This window comes from Drosophila virilis, chromosome 4 (assembly GCF_030788295.1).
Source record: "Drosophila virilis strain 15010-1051.87 chromosome 4, Dvir_AGI_RSII-ME, whole genome shotgun sequence".
NCBI classification, from domain to species: Eukaryota; Metazoa; Arthropoda; class Insecta; order Diptera; family Drosophilidae; genus Drosophila; species Drosophila virilis.
This window is the reverse complement of record NC_091546.1, coordinates 9152335-9179288: the sequence shown is the minus strand read 5'-3', so window position 1 is coordinate 9179288 and position 26954 is coordinate 9152335. Positions and strand designations below refer to the sequence as shown.

At 43.4% G+C, this 26954-nt stretch overlaps 5 protein-coding genes across 9 annotated transcripts; 2 read left to right on the top strand and 3 right to left on the bottom strand.

The window, feature by feature from the left end:
- Nucleotides 1-60: 60 nt before the first annotated feature.
- LOC6628956 (uncharacterized) lies at nt 61-16371 on the top strand. Of its 3 annotated transcripts, XM_032438166.2 has the most exons (4): nt 61-456; nt 7097-7326; nt 12661-12885; nt 14108-16371. In XM_032438166.2, the coding sequence occupies exons 3-4, from the start codon at nt 12678-12680 to the stop codon at nt 16171-16173; spliced, it is 2274 nt and encodes a 757-aa protein (XP_032294057.1). In that variant the 5' UTR covers nt 61-456; nt 7097-7326; nt 12661-12677; the 3' UTR covers nt 16174-16371. The 3 variants fall into 3 exon arrangements, with proteins under 3 accessions (XP_032294057.1, XP_002052359.2, XP_070065500.1); XM_002052323.4 differs by lacking the exon at nt 7097-7326; XM_070209399.1 differs by lacking the exons at nt 61-456; nt 7097-7326 and adding an exon at nt 8569-8997.
- On the bottom strand, nt 884-1651 carry LOC6628954 (nuclear protein 1). 2 transcript variants are annotated; one of them, XM_015173225.3, is made up of 2 exons: nt 1520-1651; nt 884-1459 (listed from the first exon to the last, which is right to left on the bottom strand). In XM_015173225.3, the coding sequence occupies exon 2, from the start codon at nt 1132-1134 to the stop codon at nt 934-936; it is 201 nt and encodes a 66-aa protein (XP_015028711.1). In that variant the 5' UTR covers nt 1135-1459; nt 1520-1651; the 3' UTR covers nt 884-933. The 2 variants fall into 2 exon arrangements, with proteins under 2 accessions (XP_015028711.1, XP_002052357.1); XM_002052321.4 differs by having other exon boundaries at nt 884-1456; nt 1520-1636.
- On the bottom strand, nt 2834-21168 carry LOC6628955 (trans-1,2-dihydrobenzene-1,2-diol dehydrogenase). Its single transcript, XM_002052322.4, has 4 exons — nt 21022-21168; nt 4216-4521; nt 3242-3774; nt 2834-3186 (listed from the first exon to the last, which is right to left on the bottom strand). The coding sequence occupies exons 1-4, from the start codon at nt 21083-21085 to the stop codon at nt 2908-2910; spliced, it is 1182 nt and encodes a 393-aa protein (XP_002052358.2). The 5' UTR covers nt 21086-21168; the 3' UTR covers nt 2834-2907.
- mdy (diacylglycerol O-acyltransferase) lies at nt 16699-26904 on the top strand. Of its 2 annotated transcripts, none has more exons than XM_015172941.1 (10): nt 16699-16820; nt 20142-20526; nt 20588-20716; nt 20786-20877; nt 20939-20991; nt 25400-25508; nt 25569-25712; nt 25766-26076; nt 26145-26417; nt 26483-26904. In XM_015172941.1, the coding sequence occupies exons 2-10, from the start codon at nt 20171-20173 to the stop codon at nt 26711-26713; spliced, it is 1698 nt and encodes a 565-aa protein (XP_015028427.1). In that variant the 5' UTR covers nt 16699-16820; nt 20142-20170; the 3' UTR covers nt 26714-26904. The 2 variants fall into 2 exon arrangements, with proteins under 2 accessions (XP_015028427.1, XP_002052360.1); XM_002052324.4 differs by lacking the exon at nt 16699-16820 and adding an exon at nt 17314-17331.
- On the bottom strand, nt 21490-25245 carry Cse1 (chromosome segregation 1). The gene is made up of 7 exons (XM_002052325.4): nt 25005-25245; nt 23942-24801; nt 23394-23877; nt 23033-23335; nt 22811-22967; nt 22449-22749; nt 21490-22390 (listed from the first exon to the last, which is right to left on the bottom strand). The coding sequence occupies exons 1-7, from the start codon at nt 25087-25089 to the stop codon at nt 21641-21643; spliced, it is 2940 nt and encodes a 979-aa protein (XP_002052361.1). The 5' UTR covers nt 25090-25245; the 3' UTR covers nt 21490-21640.
- Nucleotides 26905-26954: the final 50 nt, after the last annotated feature.

The window sequence follows — 26954 nt, the reverse complement described above, 5'->3', positions numbered from 1 at the left end:
TGCATGGGATCAACAGTTTATCCTATTAGAGTTAACATAAAATTATTGCTAGAATATACCGTATTCTCAATTTGCATATGATTTGACATATGTATATCACATACAATTAAAGAACAATTTTAATTGATTTCGCATAAATAAGTTATTTGGTAGAAGCCTTAATTATAAATAGCACTAACCGGAAAATAAATATGTTGATAACAGCGTGTACGGGTAGTTAAACTTTTTATATAAGGTCAGGCCGCAATTTCCGCTTTTACTGTATTCGCGTTCATAACATACATATACATATACATACATACATACGTATAGTAGGTGCGCATTTTACATTGAAGTTTATTGATTACAAGAACAAAGGAAAACATGTGGTTGACGATGATCGCAAAGCGTTGAGTTTAGTGCAAATGAGTTCAACCGAAAGGCTATAAATATGCACTCACACACCCAGTGCAACAAGTATGTACATATATGAAAAGCTCTTTTGTAAGTGTGTAAGTTTTCGTTGCGGCAGATCTGAACTGCAAGCGTTGTTAGTAGTTAAGTAAAAACTGCCGTTTGTTTTAGTTTTTCTTTTGTTTTTATTTTCATAAGTTATAGCTAAAGCAAACTTCATAATTTGAAACGCACTAAGCTTAACACTAAAATTATAAGTCTGTAAGTATATGTATTAAATTTAGGAAATTGTTTAAACTAGAACTATTCAATACGTAATTCCAGTGTGCTTTTCCAGCGACAGCCGACAACAACAATGCCAGCTGCCGCCGAAGCAGCTTTTGCTCTCCTTCTTCTTCTTCCCCTTGCCTTCACTCCTTTGGGCTGCTTTTCAGTTCAATTTCTACCTTTTTCTCTTCTCTGGCTGCTTAAATTCAGTTTTTTTTTATTGTTTTACTTTTTTCTGTGTTGTTGTGTCTCTGCCTTGGCGTGCCTGTAATATCAGTTCTTCACAGTTTTCTTGTTGTTGTTGGTGTTCATCAGTTTGGTCAAAATCTTTCGCGAATGGCCAGAGGGGTCAAAGTGGTTGGTGTGCTCGCTGGCCTCCTTCTTGGAGCGCTGTTTGCCGCTGTGGCCCGAAAAGATGTGTTTGCCATGGTCGTAATTGTAGTGCTCGTATTCATCAAAGTGTGCCTCAGACATGATGTTCTTGATTTCTTATATGTATCTAACTGAGATCTTGCTTTTACAAAGTTTAAAGGGCTTCCTTGTTGACTTTTTTCGCTTTGTAGTTTGTTTTTGGCTGGAAGTTGTTGTTTTGGTATACGCGTTGCTTCCACAGTTTCTCGATGTTGTCGCAGCAAAATCCAAATGGAAATTGAACTTTTTCTCGCTTTCAAACACCTGGTTTTATACGCGGCCAGAGCTTTTTCTCGCACAGTTGGCGAGAGGCTTGCAGGCTTGCTCTCTGAGAGCGAGAGTGAGGCCTCTCTCTAACTGGCTGCTTCTCTCACAAATGTCAACCCTGCTGGAAAATTGACAGCCCACTTTTTGCTATAAGAAAATTGATTATTTTTTATGGTTTTACCTGTGTTTGTGTTTTAGAAAAGCAGGTTTCTATCTACCACGATTTACACATAAAATACGATATTTTAATTTGGGTAGACTTTTTCTGTTATTTAGCTCCAAATGTACTGTTTATAGTTTGTATATTTGGCTAATAATGAATCGATTTCCAAATGGTTGTACCTAAAGGAAAGTTCACCACAAAAAGCCTACTTCGATTTAAAAAGGTTATTTGTAGTCTGGAAGTTTCGATGCCATTCACCATTGGGCTTTCGGTTTTTCTGCTCTCTCCCGTTTTTTCTCTCTCTCTCTCTCTCTTTCGCTGTCAAAATGTGTGAGCGTAAAGTTCTGTGTGGTAGCTTTTAAACAAATTTTGCTGCGCAATTTAATTTTTGTTGTGTTTACAAAATGCGCGGTAAACAAAAACAATAAAAGCAATGACAACGGCAAACATGTATGTTCATATATATTTGCCCCGGCTATTTAAATTATTTTAAATGGCTTTCATAATACACACGTTTTTCCATATACGTACATACATACACATGTACATGCTTGCAATTGTTCTTATATAAGGCCACGTTGTCAATGGCTCGGAGAGTGCATGTAGCATCATGTTGCATCACCATCAGGTAGCGAACACATGTTGAATTTTCAAGTCATTGGCCGGCTCATTGCCACAAATTTTCCGTTACAAATAAAATGTCAACATTAGACGAAAACAAAATGAATACTTGTCCTCCTCGAACAGCTGACGTGTATGTGCGCACGTATGTAAGAATAAATATTTGTATGTGTGTTCGGCGTATATCTACATTATCTGTGTATGTGTGCATTTAAGACTGAAGGCCTGTCTATTCGTCAGTTTGCGCTCCTCTGTCCGCCGACCCAGTTCCCCCCATTCGCGATTGGTTTAAATTTAGAAAAAAGCTTTTAGTTTAATTGTTTGCCCATTTGTTTATATAAATACAATTGTTTACAAATCGAATTTGCCGGTGATAAGATTTGTTCAATCTTATCAGCGCGGATCCAACAATGCCAGACGTGTTAGTCACCCAACATTTCGGGTTTTCTCGAACTAAGCTAAAACAAAAAAAAAAAAAGTTCCATGTGCTTCCCAAAATTCGAGAAACATCGCAATGGAAGATTCACGAAGCTTTTCAAGAGAAGCTCATGTGGCCTGCTCAGCGTACCAGCCTCAGGCGGTGCAGTGTTGAACAAAAAGCTCCGCAATTATAGCTTGATTGTTGTCTGTGCTAAGTCTTAAGCATGTTTTTCCTATCTGGTGTGCGTGTCTTGGCTAAAGTGGGATTATCGCTGGATTTATGTATGTATATATGTGTGTATATGTTTATTTATTTTCCAAAAGAAGTGAAAATGGGAATAAGTGAGCGAAAATCGAATCGGCCCTTAGCCAACTGCCTGCTTTTGCTGGAACCTTGCGTCCTGGTCATCTTCCTCAAGCATCTCCTTTATTTGGCTGGTCAGATGGACCATCAGGCGACTCTCGTCGTGATTAAAGAGGCTACTCTCCGTAAGACCGGCCAGTATGCAGCTGCGTATTTCCTCCGCCTCGTAGCACAAGGCGATGCGATTGTTAAAGTGCGTAGACCGTTCCGCAACGGGCAATTCGAACTGGAAGTCCCTATTCTCGAATGTCAATTCCGTGGGACACCACAGACTGTTCATCTGCAAGGATTAGGCTAAGAATTTGCTTTTCTTATCGTTAATCCGAGCTACTTACAATCGCACTGCCCTTGGTGCCACGTATGGTGGCCGTGTTCTGGAGATCCTGCTCGGCGCTGAGCACCAACCGAGCTCTCCGATTGCCCTTAAAGATCAGATCTATGTCGGCTGCTACATCAATGCCATCGCGATTGAGCTTTCCCGATACCCTCAGCTGTTGCGGCACCTCTCGATAGACCCAGAGCGCCAATTGAATGCCGTAAGGTGCCAAATCTTTGGCCACGCCTGCGTATTCCGCCGCCTTGGGCGAAGCGGTGGGCAGCTGCCAACCCAATGTGCACTCCACTGCGAAGATCCTGCCCAGCTTACAGCGCATGATCTCATGCCGCAGAATATGGTAGGCGGGTATGCAGCGCGGCCAAATACCCTCCATTAGAAACAAGCCGCGTGCCCTCGCCTTGCCAACCAGCTCCACCACCTGCTGCTCAGTCATGCCCAGCGGCTGCTCGCACAGCACGTGCTTGTCATGGTTGAGCATCAGGTGACACAGTTCACAGTGCATTGCGTTCAGCGGCGATATGTAAACGGCGTCTGAAAAACTCCAAATATTTAGCTACTCTTACCTCTTAACTTATTCCAAATGCCTTCTAAATAAAAATAATAATAATAATAATAATAATGTAGAGGGCAACAAATTTTTGTATAGATCTTTAGAGGAACTTCACATTGAAGTCTTAAGTGCAAATTTTGTGGTCTTAGCTCTAAAATTGCGAAAGCCACAAAGTTTGACCCAGTTGATGTTCCCACACAACCTTTCGAGCTCAAAGTATTTCCTTATTTCTATCTAAAATAACATACGGACGGATGGATGGACAGCAAGACGTACATACTACACAACTAATATACCCTCTTCACTTGTAGAGGGTATTATGATTTGTAGGTGGATCGATAGATCGGACCACTATATCATGAAGATATCTAGATTTATTCTGGATTTGGCGACCTGTGCTATCTGTATTCAGCTGTACTCACCCACATCTGGGCAACGTGCCAGATCCTCGAAGCTGGTGTAGATCTTGGGCACACGATGCTTGTTGGCGAATGCGGTCGCCTGTGATCGATACGCGTCCATGCAGGAGGTGATGCTGTGCCGGTGGGCGGGCAGGACGCTTAGGGCTGTTGCAAAGTCTTCGGTCATGAGATTAACGGGCGCAATGCCCCAGCGTAAGGTCTGTGGCGGCTGCTTCTCGCCGCATTTGCTCTGCATACAAAGTGGGCGTGGCTCGATGCTGTCCACACTGCGGCCATGCAACTGTCTCTCTGCCGCCACAGGCAGAGCTGCGGGCGAGGAAGGAGGGTAGCCAGATTAGCGGAGGAGCGCCATATACAGCTAAAACTACGACAACGACAAGAAGGAGGGGGAGGAGGAGGAGGAGGAGCGGCGTCGCGTAAAACTCATTTCATTCATACAATTGCAATTGCATGGTTTGTTTTATTTTTATATATATTTTTTTTTTTCTTCTTCATTTTTCCACGAATTGGCGAAATTGCGGGTGTTGGTGTCTGTTGTATGTTGTTTGCGTTTTGTTGTTTGTGGTTTGCTGTTTGCCGTTTATACCCAACTGGTTACTGGTTAGCGCTCACCAGGCGGCGCAGTCGGGCCGGGAGACGATCTCGCAGTCGGACTGCCCATCTACGTCGAAACGAAGACGACGATCGCATTATGTGGCGCTGTTTAGTGCGCGCCAGTCTCAGTTCCTCCATAATTAGTCATATTTGTTTAGCATCAAAACTTGTGAATGACTGTGGATCAGCGTCATCTGCTCGACAGAGATGAGCACGTGCCAGCCCAGTCAACATTTAAGCCAATGGGAAAATAGCTTAGCTGCCCGACTAGATTAATAATAACATGGCTTAAAGCATGTAAAGCTGCCTTTAAAAGGCTTCGTTGTAGGCGGCTTAAATCTATATATAATAATAATATATAAAAATAATAAGTATATATATTATATTATAACTGATCTCAAGTTAAGCTAATTTGAGGTTCAAATTGGGCGAAATAAGTTGAATTTGTTTTGCATTTTTTTAATTTACACTTTTAGTTTAGCTTGAACAGGAATAGAAAGTATTCAGTTAAGGTTGAAGTTGTGCTTATTTAATTTATCTATACAGTAGATCGGGAATATCTTTTGTATCTTCTAACTGCCCGACAATTATCTATTGGATTTTTAGTCTAATTTTGATTGTTTGTAATTTTACACAAGGAATTTTCAGCTCTTTGTGGAAAGCAGCATTGATTGTGTATCGAGTTGTTGGTGACATTTGTATTTATTTCCTAAATGCCTAGAAGTCGTGCGTGTTTGGCTGTTGGCAGCGCCGATGGCACGACACGAGGCCAGCTCGATGGACTGGCTCGTATCTGGCTGGTCCTGGCCAACTAAGGCGCTGCACGTTGACGGCCATTAGGCGGCGCACTTTACGCTCCTCGCTGCACGCTTCACGCTTGCAGTGCGTTCTGTCAGCGCTGGATTTTCACTTTCTTTTAGAAACTGTACGGCAGTTGTTTGTTTGTTTTGTTTTTTTTTTTTTTTTCACTTTTCAATAATTCGAATTTCGAATGCGTGCAACAATGTGGCCAGAGAGCGCCGTAGGCAGCCAGCGCACCTGAAACAAAAATTTGTTTATCTAATTAGCTATGCACCGGGGCGACAACAACATTTCACTCGCTTCGGTTTTCGCTAGCATTGGCATGCACGGCACGGCACGGCAGGTGTACAAATCGAAACTGGCCCTAACCCAAATGCAAAGCAACCGAATGAAAGTGTTCTACGCACAGCGCCCGGAAGTTGTGGGTGAAAATACCATATTATTATGGCCAGTGAAAGGTTGCCTAATTTCGGCTCGTTAAACGTGCGTTCGGCTCGGCCTGGCCAGGCCAAAGCCAAACAAATTTCTTGTGCTGCTGTTTTTTCCACGGCCACATATCCATTAAAGCCGCACAGCCGCGCAGCAGCAGCAGCAGCAGAAAAAAAAAAGAAAAGGAAAAACAAATTTGCATGCTGACAACATAAATCGTTTCGCAAAATATTTAACAAGTCAGCGGCAACAGTTGAAATCAATAAATTTATTGATACAATTTTTACGCAGCGAGGACGCCGGCATGCAACACGCAACACTACGCTAATTAGAGGGGCAGCCCCCATCCCTCACTTCTCCTCCTGGGCAGGAGGAGCAGCTAACTAAGCTGCATGCATCAATTTCTCATGCAAAGCAAAGCCGACAAAAGATGGGGGTAGATGGGTTAGGGCGGGGTAGGGGCGTGTGGAGTTGATGCTATAGTTAGCGGGAGGCTGTAGATGCTCATTTTTCTTGTGGGCGTGGCCAGCTCAAATTTGCACTTACAGCTTGCGTTCTTTTGTGAAAGTCATGGTTTGTCAAGTTCGTTGCCTAAGTCTTTTGTTTTTTTTTGGTTTTTTTTTTTTTTTTGCTTTCTCTGGCTGCAATTTTTGTAACATTTTTGCAACATTTCGCATTAATTAACACATCAAGCTAATGAGCTGCCCCAAAAAGAGGGGAGCTGCCAACAATATTGAATGATTGTTTTTTTTTTTTTTTATATATTTTATCCGTGATTTGTTGCTGCTGCTGTTGTTGTTGTTGTTGTAAGTCGTCAGCGTAAGCGCTTTTAATGGCTTTACAAGTTTTATGCTTGTCTCAAGCCTCGACGTCTACAAAACTCTTTGCATTTGCAACGCACACACCCAAACAACAACAGCAGCAACAACAACAACAACAACGAGAGATCGACAATAGTCACAGCCCTGGCATTGGATTGTCAAAGTTGTTGTTGCTGTTGCTGCTGCTGCTGCTGCTGTTATTTGCCTTAAGCTTTTAACATATTTTTCAATTTCAGCGCCAAAAAAAAACAACAAAAACTGTTTATTCAGTCAAATGCCAAAGATTGCTTTTTATGCAACACACACAAGACATGCCAATTGTTATTATTGTGCTTGTCCGTGCAACAAAAGCGAAAGCTGATCAGACGTTGACCGCCCAGCCGGCAGAAGAAGAAGCAACAACAACAACAAACTTCTTGCCAAGAGAGTTGCGAATGTTTAATAACTCTTAGCTCAAAATTGAGAGGTATGTGGCTGCAGATATATACTAATTATAATATGCATAAATATTTATATTTTATCTTTAAATTTTTTTTTTGTAAGTTTGGGCATATTTTATTTTTTTAAGTATTTAGAGAATTGATAAGAAAATTAAAATAAAGCCTAATTGAAGATAGCTCAATGATTGGTTAAGCATATCAGCTTATCATTCGATTTATCAGTTAGCTTATCATTCGATTTATCAGTTAGCCTAGCAGCTAGCTTATTAGAAAATGTATCAGCTAATAACTTTGCTGACTTCTCAGTTCATATTCGGGAAACTGTCCATCTAACAGGAAACCTAATAGCAGCAGAGTCTTACAGGTTGAGAAACAAACAGATCACCTCGCTCTACGATTCTCTTTCATTATTCATTTCTTCCATTTTCTTCTAACTTTATTCTATTTCAATTTAAATGGTTTTTTATTATTATATATAATCGCCTGCCTATCTATCCCATCATTTAGGCGATTTTATCGGAATTTTATTCTGTTGGGACTTTTAGACCTTTTTTTTTTTAAATTTAATTAAAACATTTAGTCGAGCATTTGTTTCACCTGCAGCTCTAATTAGCATTGAAATACATGAGGAATACAATTAAGCTAACTTTGATATCATATTAAGCGTAAAATTGTCTTCGGCTTGTTGTATTTGATAATCCGCAAGTAGACAACTTCATGGTCAGTCCATGCACTCAGTCAGTCAGTCAGTCAGTCAGTTAGTCAGTCAGTCAGTCAGTTAGTCAGCAAGATGTTGCAGTGAAAAGTGAGTCTGTTTGCATGAGAAGGAGATGTGGAAGGAGCGAAGCAACTAACCAAAGCCAAAGACAGCAACAAACGCGAAAAGACGACAACTTTGGCGTCTGCTGACGACGTCGACGTTGCCGGCAAGCAGCGACGCATTTATATTGATTCGTTTTGGTCAGCAGGCAGTGGCAGAGGCAGCGACAGAGGCAGCGGCAGAGACAGCGGCAGAGGCAGCGGCAGCGTCGGCGACAAGTGCAGCTGGCAATTGCAAAGTAAACGCCGCTCGGCTTGTCGTCTGCAGCTTGGATTGAGGGATGGAAGGGAGGTAGGTGGCGGGGTGGTCTGGTGTCTGAGTCTCGGTCTCGGCCGCTTGTCTGGTTCGTTGTACTGCGACAGCGACGCTGACTGCGCCGCACTGCGCTGCGCACACAGACGCTTCTTGGGCAGTTTCGAATTTGAGTTTTGGCGCACACAACGCGAAATCAGTTAACAAACGGACGCGTTTTGAAACGGATGCGCCGCAGCAACTACGCAGATCTGAAGCGAAGCGAGTTTCCTGCTCCTCGAAACGGTGCGAATGACTCTTCGGTCCCGGGCCCAAAAGTGTGTGTCTGTGTGTGTTTGGTTGCCTGGCTTAAAAGTGAAATTTACTGAATGAAATGAAATGAAATGTTTGCTAGCCCCCAGCAATTGCCAACGGAATTGGGAATGGGATTGGGATAGCGTTAAAGCCAAAGTTTAATAATTCGCTTGTGACTATATCAGCCAGTCAAGGAAATGACTGCACATGTTTTAAACGTCAAGTGTTAAATCCAAGACCAAAAGAGAAGGATTATACGATCAAGTAGGCTCTATAGATCTACAGCCAGTCAATTGTGTTTGTGTTCATTTCCCAGCGACCCCATTGTATGGTAGGTATTACAAGTTTACATCTATCTTCTGGCATAGATTAGTTAAATGGAAAAAAAGCTCTATGCATATTGCGATTCAAAAGTTATCAAAGAATAGAATATGACTGATATGATATGCTACTTAAAAGTGAGTGAAATATTGAAGATTGAGGCACAAAAATTCTTCAATTGAAATAAAGAAGAATCAGAGCTTAAGAGGCAACATTTCTAGAAGCTTACGAATGAATAGTGTTGGTTAACATTTCGAATAGACCTGATGGAACTTTTGATTTCATATTGTTTCTTGGATCTGTTTGCTTTTCCTAGATGTCCCATCGAGATCTGACTAGTCTGATTGAACAAACTTTCGATAAAAGCAAGAATAAAATTAAAAAGTTATCGATAATTAGTTCTATCGATTGTGTTCGATATGCTGCCAAGCTGGCAAACAACTAACGGTTCTTTTTTGTTGACTTTTGAGCGAACTCTCAGTTTTAGCGACGGATGTTGCGCTTGCAGCGAAATCGAATGCGCCAAGAATTAAGACGCTGCAGCAGCTGCGTCGATTGCAACAATTATAACGACAACAACAACAACAAGAAAAACACATCACTAATACGCAGCGTTGACAGCGCCAAGCGCCAAATGTTCGCGTTGAAGTTGAAGGAAAAGGAGACAATGACAAACACTTGCAACTGTCGATTTTAACGTCTGTGTGTGTGTATTTATCTTTCACTTAAAGCGAAGATGACATTCTTTAAATGAAATTAACTGCTAGCAGCAAAAACAACAGCAACTGCTGCTGCTGTTGCAACTGCTGCTGCTGCTGTTGCTGCTGCTTTGGCTGCAATTAGTATTTGTCTTTGCTAATACGCTGCCATGTTGGTATGTATCCCCAGTTTTGTTGTTGTTGTTGTTGTTGTTGTGGTCGCTTTTTATGTCACGCATAAAAAGTGTCGCACACTTGAATGAATCTTTTGGCTATGCTCTTGCTTGTCACTTAGTCGTCTTCGTCGTTGTCGTTGTGGCTGTTGTTGCTGCGCTTGTTTGTATGTTTATTGGTCTGTTTGTTTGTTTGCTTTTTGTTCAAGCATTTACAGCCGCCTCATTGGCTTAAGCGTTCACTTACAACAGCAGCCGTCACTTTGCATGCAAGCCGCGAATTCGATTGGCTTTTTGGGTTGGGCCATTGATTGCCGGCTTGGCTCTGTTGCGCTCAAAGATGCAGTTGCAGATAGTTTGAAGTATCGAAAGTACATTAACGCACATATGAAAACATGGCCCATACCCCACACGACGCAGCCACATACACACATATTTAAGTCGATCTGCAGCACCGATAAGTCACTTTTGCATCCGATTCACGATCCTAAGCGAAAATGGGCTACGCTATATTTTCACTGAGTGAAAAGCTAACTCGGCTTGCACAGATTACCAAACATGTTTATTAATATACGCTATTCAGCTCTAAGGCTGAGCAATAATATTATGATAATAAAAATAAAATTAGTAATAAAAATTGGTTTATGCTGCAAAGACAACCCCAAAAAATAGTTTGATCTGCAGTTATCGTACCTTATATATATATGCCCACAAAATAAAATTGTTCGTTTTTTATGTAGAAAAAGCCTTGACAACATTTCTTCCAACAATTCTTCTAAATAGACAAATCTACTCAAGGTTATTCTTCTATTTAATATCTATGCATAATTTCTTGCAATATCTCACAGATAATATAAAACATTTTGTGCATTGCTTTTGAAGCATGCTGCCATGGGGTGAAGAGTTCAATATTGGTATCTTTTTATTTCACTTGGTCTTAAATTGGTCTAAAAAATAAATATAGATATACATGTTAGATCATCGACGGCGACAACAGCAGCTGGCAGACTCGAGAGCCGCTTCCTGCGGTTCGTGCTGGCTTTTAAAACAAACTCGTTTAACGGCCAACTCGCAGCGCATTCATGTAAATATAATAAAAGTCAATTAAATAACACAAAAGTTATGCATAATTAAATGTATTATGCAAAACAAATTGCAAGCCCGGTTAAATAACACAAGACAAGACGATTGTGTAAAGACTGCCCATAATTCCTCCAGTTAGGCTTTTTACTGCCGCACTAGACTAGGCCCAATTTAAGTATTACAAGCGAGTGCTACCCGGCTTTGCACGGGCCAGGTTTTCTCTACAAATTCCATATAGCAACAGATTTTCTCAGTTGGAGGAGTGAAAAACGAAATGGTTCGTTTTTTATATAGAACAAGCCTTGATACCACTTCAATTATTCTTCCATAAGGTCTAGAGGCATGCCTTCAGCTTTCTGGGATGGACATTTTAACAAAGGCGCTAAGACAATGCAAATAATTGAAATGCTCGGAAAAGAAAAAAAACAGAACTCGAAGCTTATCTTCAGCCAGGTCTAATTTGGCTGAATCATCTCGTATTCTATTTAAATAGATTCTTTACTGTTTATTATATGAAAAGTGTTTTTTTCTTTAAATTCAATATTAGGCATCTGCTTTATGGTCTGGAAGTCTGTAGTAAATCTTTTTACCCCACTTTTTTATTTGGCATAAAAAATAAAAGTAATTAGCGCCAATTCTGTGCATGCTACGCCCCCCCAAAATAATACTCAGCCATCGTTTTTTTTTTTTTGGCAAGCCGTCGGTGAATTTTATTTGATTTTAATTGCCGGCCGTGCTGAGTTGTTTGCCATTTAATGGCTTTATTTATGCGTGTAGTAATCAAGTTAATTTTTACGATTGCCGCCGTGCAGCAACAGCAACAACAACAACAGCAACAGCAACGACAACGACAACGACAACCTGTGGAGCTGCAAAATAAATGCAAATTTTTGTTTAATGTTTCAAAATCGAAGCACTGTGCAAAAGTTTCACTTTCGTTGGGAACGCGTCCGATGACAGCGCACAGCGGAACGAGATCGTTGAGAGCTGAGCGCAACCCTAAGGACATGTCCCAAAAAAAAAAAAAGCTATCGCTGAGTCCATTTCAAAGGGGACCACCCAAAAAAATTAAAAAAAAAGCGCCAAAGCTGATGCCGCATGCGATATGTTTTTTAATAAAGTTGTCAGTTATGAGTTGCTCGACCCTCTTTCTCTCGGCAGACACAGCTCTGATGCATTGCTACATCTTTTAATCAAAACTTGGCACAATTTTGAGCGCAGAGTCTTATTAAAAATACAAGTCAGGAGTACCCCGTCTGAGCCCAGCGTTGAGCTGCAGCACGAATCTAGTTTCCTTCCAAAGACCCAAATACCCATTAAAAAAGGGTATTGGGATTTCTTTTTAAGCAATAAAATATTGGGAGAGTAGGGACCCACAAGAACAAAAGAAACCTTTGCATTGTCAATGTTTTCTTTGATTAATAGAACTAAAAATAATATAAAGAACATTTAATATAGTCCCTTAAGATTAGCAAGTTTGTTGTCTAAGTCATTTGTTTATTTTCATCTTCAGTTTACACTTCTGAATAAATTGTTCATAGCTTATAGAACAATTGGTATGAAATACTTTTTGAGCATAGTATCACAAAACATATATACTTAGATAATGTCAAGATAGGTAAAACCAATTGACCGCAAAGCAAGTTTGTTGCCTGAGTCTTTGGCTTGTAATCGAACGATTGAATCATAACAAAACATAATTTGCATTTACATTTGCAGATAACCCGCGCCGTTCCATGATGATTAGCGAACGCCACAAAACCCTCAATTTGGTAACAATATTTTCTTGCTGGCTTTGCCTGTACGCCGCATGCCCCGCCACCTGTGCGGCCGACGAGGTGTTTGAGGTCTTGCCACAATCGGCGGCAGCAACGGCAAAGAGTGGCAGCCGGCAACAGGATGAAGTGAATGTCTTGGCGTTTGTAACGCCCAATGCGACAACAGGTGAGCGCGAATATGGGCGACGGGTTGCGGGCTGCGGGGTGCGCGGTGGTCTGCTGAAGAGCTGGCAATGAACCGCATGAAATGCCGCATGCCGCAAATATGAAAGATTTGCACTTTGATTTTGTTTTAACCGCCAAATGCCGACATAATTGACACGGCCGCAAGATCGCGAGACGAGACGCAATCACCCCACCTGTCCAGCTCTTTGCTCTGGTTAGGCTGCCTCGCGTGTGCAGAGGATCAGGGGCTGGCGGCTGGCTATTGGCTATTTTAATGGCCAGCATTAGGAGATCGAAACAATTTTAACGCAATCATGCGCGGTATTTTAATGTGGTGCAGCAAATGAAAGTGAAAACAACTTGAATGGTGCGGCAATTATGCAAGGATAAATGAGCTGCCTGGCTGGCTGGCTGCCAGGCCAAAAACATATTTCCAGCTGCGCTTGGAGAGCGTAGGCAGAGTCCCGCCCAGCGGCATTTAATCTATGCCAATTTATACGCGTCCAGCTTCCAGCTCAAAAGCAATTGAGCCAAACAAATCGAAAATTGCCAGCGCCTGGCCAGCAGATCTAAATGCACGAGTCTCACATTTCCGCCAAGTGCTCAGTTGCCAGTCCAAGTGCAGGTCCTCACCTTGATCGACGTCGCATTCAAATGGAAAGCGATTTGTCTGGTCTTGGCTAATAACTTATGCGACTGCCTCCAAGACGTAGCTGCCGAGTTCCCAGACGCTGGCTTAGACTCAGTCGCCGTCAACACTGCCGCCCGTTGATCAGTCAATCTGGCGATGCCAAGTTGTTTGTCTGGCTGTGATCTTCCAGTTGGTTGCCAGGTTCGCTAAGTTATGTCTGCCAGCCTGCGGCCTGCAGCTTGAACTCTGTGTGAACTCGGCTTTATTGCACGGCCTGGCATTAACAATGGCCCACACTTTGCCTGGACTCCAGGCTATCTGCAGTGGATTGGATCAAGGGGTCGGCCAGCTAACCTAATGCTATTCAGCATCTGCATCTGAACTTAAGAGCAGGCTGCACATCATCATCATCATACTTATATATATATATATTATATATCATTTTAAAAGTTTTTAGTTTTTCTCAAGTTCTTAATATTGATGGGATTATATATATACTAAATGTTTGATCTCAGAGTTTTCTCTGAAGTTGCCCAAGTCCAATTTTTTTTTTTCAATTTCCGTAATTGACGAACTTCTTGCTTCATTGCAGCACCACGGTTGGATCCCAATAACAACAACGAGTGGCGACCTTTGGGCCACGGCGATCCGCTGCAAAAGGATCCCACCTATGATTACAGTCCACCCGCGCTGGATCGTGTGCGCTACTGGGCGGAGAACAATGCGAGCAGCCAGGATGCCAGACAGAAGCTGCCGGCGGAGTTGCTGCGCAACAAAACCAAAAGTGACATCCTATTGCTGGGCGTGCCCGGCGAGCGGGAACGCTCGCGGCCGAAGCAGCCGCTGACCAAATACGCGCCCATACGCAGAAGCTACTATGCTCCTCCCCAGCAGCAGCAGCAGCAGCAGCAGCAGCAGATGCAGCACATGCCGCACACACACCTGATGCCGCCGCCAATGCTGATGAAGGGCATGGCTCACGCTCACGTGGAGTATCGTCACAATGTCATGAACTCACCGAGCAGCTCGTCCTACATGAGCTACAGCTCTGGCAAACCGTCCAGCTCCACGCATTACTACAGCAGTCCGTCGGCCGCGACAACGTCCTGGTACAGCCACTCGCCCAGCATGTCCAGCATGTCCAGCATGCCGCAGCGCATGAGCTATGCGGACGCACATCACCAGGAGTCCATGCAGCACTATAGCCTCTCCAGGCCGCAGCCCGTGAGCTATGCGCCCAACTCGATTCATCCCGCCCGCAAACCCTGGCTGCACGAGCTGCTGCAGAAGGAGCTGGTGGTGAAGCCCACCATGAAGCAGCGCATGAAGCCCACCATGCCGGCCACCAAGTATCTGATGGGTACCACCAGGCCGCAGCTGCCGGCTGCCGGGCCCACCCACGCGCCTTTGAACTATGCGCCGGTGACCTTTGTGCCTGGTCCGCCCACTGTGGCTACGCCTACAACGAGCAGCACGCACCCCGAGCTTTATATCACGCCAACCACGCTGATGTCCACGGGCAGCTCCGGCTTTCGACCCATGCTTGGGTCGACAACGACGAGTACTACGACAGCCGCGCCCATCTATCAGCGTGCGGAGACAGCGTCGACGACGAGCAGCTCCCGGCTGATGATACCGCAGACGAGCAATCTGGCGCAACGACCCACAGTGGCACCCGCCCCGGAACTAACCACCGATGCGCTCTTCTCGCACTACAAACAGCCGCCGAAGCCGCTGCTGGGACCGATGTACCTCATCATCGAGGGCCACTCCAAGGTCAAGACCTATGGCCAGAACGAGCTGGATCCGCACAGTCCCAAGATAGTGCCCGTCATCTCGAAGCGGGAGCCGGTGGTGCGCATTGCCGATCCCAACGAGAAGCGCGGCACCGTCGAGACCTACCAGGTCAAGCATTTGCATACCAAGACGATGCCTCTGACGACAACAACCTCCACGACGACGACGACGACGACGACAACGACAACGACGACACCGAGACCAAGCACTGAGAGTAGTTCGGTGAGTTCCAGCACCGAGATGCCGGTGCCGGGTGGCGGCGTGCATGATCTGCTCAGCTTGCTGGACAACATGTTTGCCGAAGCGCACGATATGGCCACAACGACAACGGGCAGCTCCTCCCTGGCCACGCCCGCGGCGAACAGCGGTAGCACCGTCTTAAAACCGGTGACAACAGCCAAAACAAAGCTGCAGCCACAGCTGCCGGAGCCGCGCATTGGCAGCCAGGCGGGCAGCATCGAGAGCCAACTGGAGGCGGAGGTCACAAAGGGTTCACAGTTCGCGACCAGCACGGAACCCGAACAGCCGCCGCGCGCCACCCGCCAGATCTTTGACTATGATCAATTGCCCGAGTCGCGCATTAAGACCGAGGACGAGCTTGACTACGAAGCCGATTATGACGATGACGCTGATGATGCGAATGATGATAATGACAAACTGGAAGATGTGAGTGAAGATGAGACGTCAGAAAGTGAACATAATTTACTCAAACGCATCGATAAATTTGTCGATGATGTGGATGATGGAGACGATGATTTGGACGGTTTGATGGAGGATCTGTCGCCTGGCAATGACAATAATGACAATGATGCTGACGATGATGATGCTGATGATGTTGATGATGATGATGAGCACCGTTAACATCGAAAATAATATTTCTCTTAAAACTGCGCTCTATACCAAAATCTATCAGAAATTTTTCTTACACCTAAAATATTTAAATGTAAATAACTAAGCTTTAAAGGAGTTGATCGTTGGCCGTTAGCTTTTAAAATTGCAATTATCGCATATATCTTGTTTTTTAGTTGTTAAGTGTGCAATAAAAATATAATTTATGTAAGTGGTTCATGCCATTGCTAGCTTAGAAAGCAGCTGGCAGCAACGTGCAGCGAATACCTCAACCTGTTCGAAACAACAAGAGTTGCCTTAGCAAAGACTCAGACCGCACACAGATCGAAAGTATTGCTTACACTCTACTCTTCTACACTGCTGTTGTGCTCTCTTTGGTTTTTGCAACTGCAAAATATCAAGCCAACTGGATATTGTTGCGTGCTCACTGCGTTGGCTCTCTTTCACTATCGCACCGCTTGTACCCGTGCCCACATGTATGTACATGGCCGCTCTGCAGTTTTGCTTTGTTTATTTCTGTTTCGATTTTCCAAGCAGCAGTTGAGAATTTGACGTCGAAGCGAACGGTAAAACAGACCGCTTCCAACGTTCTCTGGAAGAAGCTCCATGCGCGTCGTGGGTGACAAATATCAACAACAACACAGCAACACAGCTAAATTGTACGTCAAGTGCTTAAATTAACTTGAGAGTGTAAATTCCAGTCAAATTAGATGTACTAAAATTTGTGAGTGCAAATCAACGCATTTAGGCGATGATTTTGTGCGTTTTATTCATTTGTTATTTCCAAAGCAAAATTGACCGCTTAAAAAGGCTTTTAGCGTTTTATTTTGTTTTTGACTTCGCTTTCGCTTTTGTTTGCATATAAAATAGAGCGAGCAAGAGAGAGAGAGAGAGAGAGATAAACAAGAAAGCAAAGTTGAAAGACCCAAGCATTGAAGTGTAAAGTGTTGCAGTTTTCTCTCCTCTCCCTCTCTCTCTCTCTCTCTCTCTTTCCAATCGACACACAAGTAACTATAGCAACTACAAGAATTACCCAAAACACGTGTAACATACGCATTAATGTGACAAACTCTAAAAAAAAAAAAAACAACTATGCAACTCACCCGCACATTTGGACTTTGAAAGTGTGACTAAAAGTGTCGGCGCCGCATAAAATTCTGATCGGACTCTGTACGTATACAAATGTATGCGTGCGTGCTTGAATAACCTTGATTTGTCTGCTAGCGTCGTGTTAAAGAGCCATATTAAACATACGAAATAAAGCGTTTTTGTTTTTGTTGCTGGCTGTTAGCTGTTAGCTGTTCGTCGTCTCGTTAAACAACAACAAGAAAATATAAAACCAAGCAAACTTCTAAGCCAAAAGACAACAAACAGGTTCGGCGATCGGGCGTGCAAAACACACAAAGAGAGCACAGATAACGAGTGAAAGAGAGGATTGCGAACAGCAAAAAGGGCATAATGCATAGCAAGACCAACTCATAGCAAGACCAACTGCAAAACGTCATGTTGAACTATGTAAAAAAACAAAAACGCTGATATGTTTGTTACGAGAGTTTATCAGCCAAATGTCAGACATTGCTGATAACGCTTCGGTGCGAGCAGACAGCAGCCGCCGGTTGATAAGCCGCCAAAGTTATACATATATATTTTTTGATGGCGTCGCTTAGCAGCCGTTAACATTGTAATAATGTAATAAGCGCGTCATAGCCGTTCGTCAGAGCGCCCACGCATATGTACATATGTCCAACTAGATTTGCTACAAATGTGTCCAATTTGAATTCCGGCAATGTCTGACGGAACTGAGCAAATGTAAAGCAATTCACGCTTATCGCTGCATCTCACTTGTCTAGGCAACAAAATTGACCTGCATTACTGACCTACTTTACCTGTGTTGCTCAGTTCTCGCCGAAAGACCGATTCGGCGACCGGTTTACGGCTGTAATTAGCTGGCCATGTGCTTCGTTTAATTGCGAGTAAACACAGAAAAAAATGAAATGTATATAAAAAGTGCCTCATTCAATGCACTTTAATCAATTTTCAACAATTGCGTAATATGAGCATATACATAATTCCAATACAGCTGGCCCCATGTCCTCAACAGGCACCTCTTATTGGACTGTATAAGACTACCGATATAAGATATCAAAATGTCAATGCCCGCTTTATATTATAAGTAAATATGACCGCAGCACGCAGCACGCATACACATACAAATACACATACATACGCATGTTAGTTGTAACTGCACATGTGCTGCTGCCCGTACAATTACACCGCAGTCTCATCTTTCTTCTTGTTTCTGATGAGCCATGAAGCCGACTTAATGAAGTCGCGTCACGATGACTCGACTCAATACACACACACACACGCACGCAATGCACGCCGAGCACATGAATAGGATTTGCATTTAGTATATATGTATGTATGTATATATATATAAGACCAATTCAGTGCTTTCCTATCAGATAAACTAACTGTGCGTTTTATCAGATGTAGGAGAAACGTATGAAAAGCTGCGATATTATTCGACGGTCCTTATCATTGTTTACGTACCATAAATTCTAAATATTCAAAAGTATTTTTATTCAATTAACAATTTTTTTAATACTTATTTTTGGTCTACAAATGATGTAGAACATTGTTACTCAAGCACTTAATTTCTGTGATAACCCAACCGAACTGTGATTCAATGCTAGATTTCTTTAAAAATAAACCAGATCATGAATATATATATATATATATTTAAATAAATTTTAATCAAATCCTGCTTAGCGAAGGCGTCATAAATAATAAACAAGTTACGTGAATGCGGACGCATTTCGTATCAAAACTAAAATATAATTATAAATACCAACAAAATGCTTAGTATACAACTTTAGCATAGTCGTGGATAAGTGTGTGTGTGTGTGTGAATGTATAACAAAAAGTGCCGGCAATCAGTTGGAATTCATTTAAGTGCATTAGATTAATGCTTAAAACCAGCTGCCTTATGAGAATGTCCAAAATTGGTTTGTTTGCCTGACTTTCTGTGAATTGCAAAACACAACAACAAAACAATTTAAGTGAAGCTTTAAAAGCAGCTAAAGTTTAATTTAAATCCAATTAGATTTTATCGAAAAGGACGACAACTCTGGAAAACAGCTTAGGCCAATTCGAATGAGACATTAAGCTGCTGAAAATATACTTAAAAAGCTTTTGAGTAAATTTGAAAAAGAGTTATCTTTCTTGATTAATCCAATTAAAACTTGCTGAGATCTAGAATTCAAATTCAAGAAAACTTCAATTTAGCTTAAAAAAAGCAGCACTAGCAACAAACAAAATTGAAAAGCGCTCGAAACAAATTGGCAATTGAAAAACCTTCGAAACTGTTTTGCCAGATTAATCCATGGCTTCCGCTTTCAGGCCATGTCATTGGACAGCACTTGCCAGGCATTCGAAGTCGTTTGCTTAATTTGAATTTGCAATGCAAATTGTGTGATCACCTTGCGTGTTAAACTATGTACTGTACCTAATCTCGCCCATCGCGTAATTCTAGAAACTCAGGCAAACGCTTATCACAGTTCAGCTTTAAAGCCAGTTAACAGCTCCCCCCCTCCTCTCCCTCTCGCTCTCTCTTCCAACTCGGCTGAACTTTAACTATTGCGAAGCAGTTGTTGTTTTATTGTGATTAGTAAAGTGCTTAAAACTCTGGATCTTAAGTAAAACAACTGTGAAATGAATTTCGAAAACAAAAGTTTTGATAGTTCGAAACTCTTCTAGAGGCCCTTGATAATGCCTGCTTTTATGGCAGCTTGCCCCGTTGAGTGCGAATTTTTTTTACAAGGAATGTTTAAAGCAAATCGCCAATTTTTCTTATCAATATATATTGCATTTTTAGTGTCGAAAAAAATGTGCGCGATAAGATTTGATAAAAAAAAAAAGAAGGCAAAAGAAAGGGCAACTTGAAATGGAATCTAATCGAAGTTCTTCCTAACAAACAGCCGGGCAGCAAGCAGAGAAGCAGAGCGCCATGACCGCGACTAAAGATCCCAAGGAGCAGGGCCCAACAACAGCGACGGCGACAAAAGCGCAGCCGGGCCAGAAGAATGGCTCAGCCGGCGGTTTGATGAAGCGTCTGCGACGCTCCGCCTCGGTGACGGAGCACAATTTGAGCAGCCTGCGTGATCGCAAGTCAACGCAGAATCTGTTCGATCAGCACGGCAATCCCATTGATCTGCGGCAGTATCGCAAGGTGCTGGACAAGGACGAGAACGGCAATGGCACCAGCGAAAAGAAGCTACGCTATAGACGCACCCAAAGCGTAACACGCGCCGAGGAGATAACCAACAAGGAGGCCAAACAGCGCAAGGCACAGCCCGATAAGCCGTAAGTGAACAGGATTATGGGAAATCCCAATTGGGACAACTATCTAAGTATCTTGTTGTAGCATACATCGTCCCCGCGACTCGCTCTTCTCCTGGAGCTCGGGCTTCACAAATTTCACCGGCCTGGTCAACTGGGGTTTCCTGCTGCTCTGCATAGGCGGGCTGCGCCTGGGCTTGGAGAATTTGCTCAAGTGAGTGTCAATTGCCAGGTGTACAAGCAGCAAGGTGGGCTCAACTAATAGCTTGTGAATACTTTGCAGATACGGCGTACGCATCAATCCCATTGACTGGTATTTCTTTGTGAGCGGTCGCAACGAGGGCGAAGGTCACAATGCCCTGCTCCTAATCATCTGTAGGTGTGCCTAGGAACCCCAAACGAACTACATTTAAAACCAAAATTCATTTCTTTACAGACTCTTTGGTTCACATATCCCTGTGTCTGGCTGTCGAAAAAGGCTTGGCCCTGGTAAGTAGACTCGCCTCAGGCTTTACTCACTTTGAAGCTTCCTTCTGCCCAGCTGTGCCAAAGGGCGTCCGAATAGGCTCATTAACCTCCTCATATTGCTTCGGCGCGTTTTTCAAGGGTCGATGCCAAAAGATCCTATTTCTAATTTGGTTGTTTCACTCAAAAAAAAAAAAAAATGGAACCCTTTTCGACAGCTGACTCGCAGCAGAGCGGATATGATCTTAACCTACTCCCAAAGTCCCTTTCCAATTCAATTCTATTACAATCAGGGCCGCAAATCCAGTCGATGGTTTAATACTCAGCTCGATCCTAGTCCCATTCTTTAGGCTCGTGAACCTGTTTTTTATGTTAAATGGGACCAGTTTTTTGTTTGACTAGGAGATTTCCTGAACCACGTAGGAGGACCTTGTTGACTCGGAAATATATTTTGTAGAAGAAAGCTTTGAACTTCAGATCGTTGTAGTATTTCCTTGCTTACGGGGCGCCCCATCAAAGTGGTTATTGTACGTTTCAAACATAACTATATATTGATTACAATATTACAATTGTTACACTTATAAACAAATCTTGTATGACAATTAATAATTCGTGCTTTGTGTGTGTATGAGTAAAGTATGGTGTGTGCAGCCGATGTGTGTCATGTGTAAACTTAGGCAATGCGTACGCCCGCCTGATCGCAATATTTCTGCAGCATTTGCTTGTATTCGGCTTCAAGCGGTGCCAGCAATGTGGTCAGTTCTCCGGGTGGACGTCTTTGCGACAAACTGGACAACGAGCTGGCCAAGTATTGGCGGGCATCGGTTACTTCGGCTAGGTGATCCACCTGCTTGGGCTGAGCAAATGTCAGCTGAGAGAAAGCTGCCTGATAGCCCGGTTCGGCATCTACTACAATATCTGTCTCAGCGGCGGCTGCATCTCCGTCCAAGTAGGGCAGCTTCTCTGGTGGCCGTTCGAACAGATCAATTAGTGCGTGAAGCAAACGTGGCCAGTACGCCGCGTATTGACCGGACACTAATTCGGGGCATTCGGTGAGCAGTTTGCTAACGCCCACAGCGACCAATTTACGCTCCAGTTCCTTGCTGACCTTGGCCATATCCGTGATAAAGACACGTTCCAGCAGCATGCCGAACATGCCCGGCTGAATATCCTCGATAAGTTGCACCAGAGCACTACCTCCAATTTTGACCACGTAGAAGCTGAAAAACACAATGATGCCATTCAAATACTTGGCAGTCTTTGACAGCGACAAGCGCTGAAATAGTAAACCAAAGATTTGACGCATGCTTGACTGCAACTCGTCGGCGTTATAATAGAGCAATAGATTTTGTAGCAGATAAAAGCCCTCGTGATCATTTGCCTTGGATGCGATCATTTTTTGAAATATGCCCAGAATGCCATTCTAAAAAATGCAGATAATTTAATGATGTGACTCATTTGTGCTTCTGCACACTGTTTACCAATTTGCCAAGCGCTTGAATCTGTGCGGAGCCTTGTTTGATGAAGATCGACAGCAGGCGTATCAATGGCGTCACATTGCCCCGGCGATCCCACAGAGGCGGTGCCAGCAGGCAGGGGAACAGAGCCCAATAGGGTTCCGGTATGGGTCCAGTGTTCTCGCGCACCTCCAGCAGCACCGATAGCATTTGAAATACATAAGGCATAAACTCGGTGATGTCCTGTTGCAAGATGCCCTGGAATACGGGAAATAGTGCTTCCTCAAACGAACTAACCGCGGAGGCATCTGCCTGGCAAACGATTCTAGATAGGACACAAAGGTTAATTCCCTTCCAGATACTTTTAAAAATTGTGGCAAACTTACTTAATGGAAAGCGACAACGTTTCGAAAAGGTAGTGATTAAAAAGCGGGCGAGACGGATTCTTGGCAACAAATGTGAGAATTTCGGTAAGGCGCGGCAGAGCCACGGCCATATAGGGCATTGCGCCCGCCTGCAGCACATGGAAGCTCCGCATGATGGCTAAACCATAAAATAACCAGATTAATTAATGGACTCCCATCATTCATTTGTGACTCTAAACTCACCTTTCATGACATACTCATTCTCCGCCGAACCAGTCAGCGCGAGCGTTGCAAACAGTCCGCTAACCAATTGATTTGAGTGTGGAGCAATTACTTGCGGCCCAAACAAAAGCGCATTGCTCCCATCACGCATGGTCAGTATCTTCTCCAGCGAGCAAGCAGCATAGCTGTGCACCACAATGCTCTCAGCGGGCAGATGCCGTATGAGATGCGGCAAACAGCCAGCCAGCGTCTGTGGTCCCAACAGACTACGAAAGACCATTACATATTTAATGGCAGCTGCTTTGAGCACTGGAAGCTCATTAACTGTGGACGACAAAGTGTTGTAGGAGTGCTAAAGTGTCAAGTGTTAAGGTATAATTACCATTGGGTCGTTCCAGTTCGGGCACAATGTGCTCGGCGCAGAACTGTGGCAACGGCACCAGCTCCGAGCTTTGTGTGATGCCATGTTTTTGGGTGCCACCGCGCGATGCCCATGAGGTGACCAAATAAATGGCCGTATCCTTGGCACGCCAATTTGCCATAGAATCCTGCTTGTACTTGCCCAGCAAGATTTCCAGGTACTGGCCAAAAATACCAAAAATCTTTTGCTCAAAATTGATGGAGAGTGTCTTGACCAAATCACAGGCAGCGCGTCTTCGCGTATCAATGTCGGAGCCCTCAATGTCACGACGTATATACTCATCCGGACTGTCCTCGAACAGTTCCTCGTCGGATGGCCTGATGTCCAAATTGGGTATGACCACTTTCTCACATATGCGCGCCAATATCTCCGGATTCTCGAATATGCCGTGGTAATGCTTGCGCTCAGCGACAACCGAAAGAAATTGCAGCGCATTGGATACAAGCTATAAATAATCAGGAACATACATAATATTTACCATGGCATTACAACATTTACAATTCACTTACCGAATCGTATTTTGTGTGCAGACTGGTCTTCACCAGCAACTCCCACACTGCAGTTACAAACTGTTCCATATACGGCTTAAACTCCTCGTCGTATTTGCGCGCATAGAGACAGATGTTCTCGCAGACCTGGGAGCGCAGATGCTCCAATACGCCAGCATCCTCGTCGTCATCGGTGTGCAGAATGGCCACATCGACTGCCAGTTGTTGCAGAAATGCGCCCATCCACGTGTTCATGTTGTCCTCGAAGAACTCGGGCAGATCTTGCGAGTTGAGCGAGAAGAAAACCTTGTTGACCAGCACCAGAGAGCTATAAATGACTTTTAAAGCCTCAGCGTTGCCCTCGTGCAAAGTGCTTAGCTGCATGGTCGCCTGCAAGAGATCGGTCAATGGCTTGGCCATACGGTCCAGTACAAACTTGATTTCTTCCCACAAGGTTTGCGATTTAAATTCGTAGCGATAACGCTTGAAGAGCGAATGCGCCGTTTGCAATATGCCGTTGATTATATTGAAATCGCCAGAGGCAAACTTCTCCACCATTTCGTCAATTAGCTGCGGCCACTTCTTGGGAAAATCATGTTTCCCAATGATGCTCACCGCATCGCTCAGTTGCTTCTGCAGCGCCGTCGGTGAGTGCAGCATCAATGTGACAATCAGCGACTTGATCGTGTTGCGATCGCTCGCATGTATGCGATCGGGTTCGTCGCTGTCCTCGTGCGCCGCCCAGTTTCGTTTCACGTAGTTCTTAAATGCAATGGCGCCCGCCACCCGAATGGTCATGTCCACGGTCGTTTTGTCGATCAGGTTAAGCAGCAGCACCGGATAGTTTTGTTGCAATTCCGTTGACTCCAGCAACTTTTCCGCTGCATCCAAAATAGAATGTTAGATTAGCCGAAGGCATGATTGCAAATGGGGAAGAGAGCGAAAGAGAGTTGACCAGCAATCAACTCTCACTTTTTGCCGTTGATTTTGTAAACCGCTAAGGTGCCGCCGTTTTCCCGCGCGCGCTCAACCACCTTATGCTCCCTTTAAACTCACACACACACACGCGCTCTCTCATACTCACCGGGTCTGCGGACATTTGGGTCCGCGCTGAGCGTCTGTTGCAAATAACCGGCAAGCAATTGCAAATTGGCGTCGGTGACTTCCATTTCGTTGCTATGACTATTTATTTAAATTTGTATATCACGTTCGCTGTTGCGATTTTGATTGGGCTGATTGAACACTATTTTACAACATATAACGAAATTGCGCACACAAAGCAAATACGAGCAAGCGTCGTGCGAAACGATGGAATGACGAATGTGCCAATGTCGGTGATGGGAGTTTAAGCGATGAACGATAAGTGCAGCTATCGCCACTGGCATTAACGATACATCGAGCGCGCAATTATATTGGTTCATTTAATAGTGATTAATGTAGGTGACAACATTTTTTGAAATCGTAAACCATTTTTTGCAGGAAATAATATCCGAGGGCCTTGGCATGGTTATTCAGACTATAAATATAATTGTATCGGTTTGTTTGCCTGTGGTAATTATACATCTTAAAGGCTCCGCCTTTAGCATAAGTAAGTATGCAGCTTGATTATTTTTGGAAAAATGGTCTTAAAAATTATTATCGCTTATAGTGGGTGCAACAACTGTGTGTTTCTATTATTCTGTGCTGTTCTTGAAACTCTGGAGTTACGTGCAGACTAATATGTGGTGTCGGAAGACCTACTACCAGCGGCAGCCGCGTGAGCGACGACCAAGCATCTCTCTAGCCGAGCTCAGTAAGTGTTTTTCTTATGCAAAAAGTTATTTTATTTATTATTTTGAAATTTAGAAAGAAAGCATCCCAATAGTAGCGACGATGACGAAGAGATAACCAAACTGGTACAATATCCAGAAAATTTGAGTTACAAAGACATTCTGTACTTTTTATGCGCACCAACTCTTTGCTATGAACTCAATTTTCCCCGCACTTCGCGCGTTCGCAAGCGTTTCTTACTAAAACGTCTGTTAGAAGTGCTTATTGGTGTGAATGTGTTAATGGCCTTGTTCCAACAGTGGATTATACCCTCGGTGCGCAATTCTTTGATACCCTTTTCTAACATGGATATGGCATTAGCCACTGAACGTCTGCTGAAACTTGCGGTTAGTATAAGTGTCTTTTAGATATGTATGACATGTTATATAATATATATGTATTATTTGACTTTCAGCTACCTAATCACTTGGTCTGGCTGTGCTTTTTCTATCTCTTATTTCATTCATTTTTGAATGCCATCGGCGAAGTACTTAACTTTGCCGATCGCAATTTTTACTGTGACTGGTGGAACGCTAATAATATTGATACATTTTGGCGTACTTGGAACATGCCGGTGCACAGGTGGTGTGTGCGCCACCTGTACATTCCCGTCGTACAAATGGGTTATTCGTCGCGTCAAGCATCCACGATAGTGTTCTTATTCAGCGCATTTTTCCACGAGTACCTGGTAAGCCTTCCGTTAAACTTTTTCACCCATATAACTTTTATTTATAAATTTTCCTTGTGATGTAGGTATCGGTACCCTTACAAACGTACAAAATTTGGGCTTTCCTTGGTATGATGGGCCAAATACCGTTATCTGCTATATCGAGGTATATTGAGCGTCGATTGGGTCCACGCATGGGCAACATTATCGTTTGGGCGTCGATTATCTTGGGTCAACCACTGTGCATCATGGCGTATTATCATGACTACGTCGTAACACATTTCCAGAATGCGCTTAATAGCACTGACCATAGTTAGACTTTGGGTAATATAATCAGGTCTGTACTTTTTTAATGATAAGCCAAATGCAAGTTGAGGAAACTTGATGCCACATACAAGTCAATTTTGTAGTTCTGAACGAGTAGTACTGAGTAACATAAATCGATTGTTATTTAATGCATTTTGTTAATGATTTTAGGCATTATGTAAATAAAGAAAATGGATATTGAGTTGCATTAGTTTTAAAATTTTGTTCGCCTTCAGTTTGTAACTAGTTCTA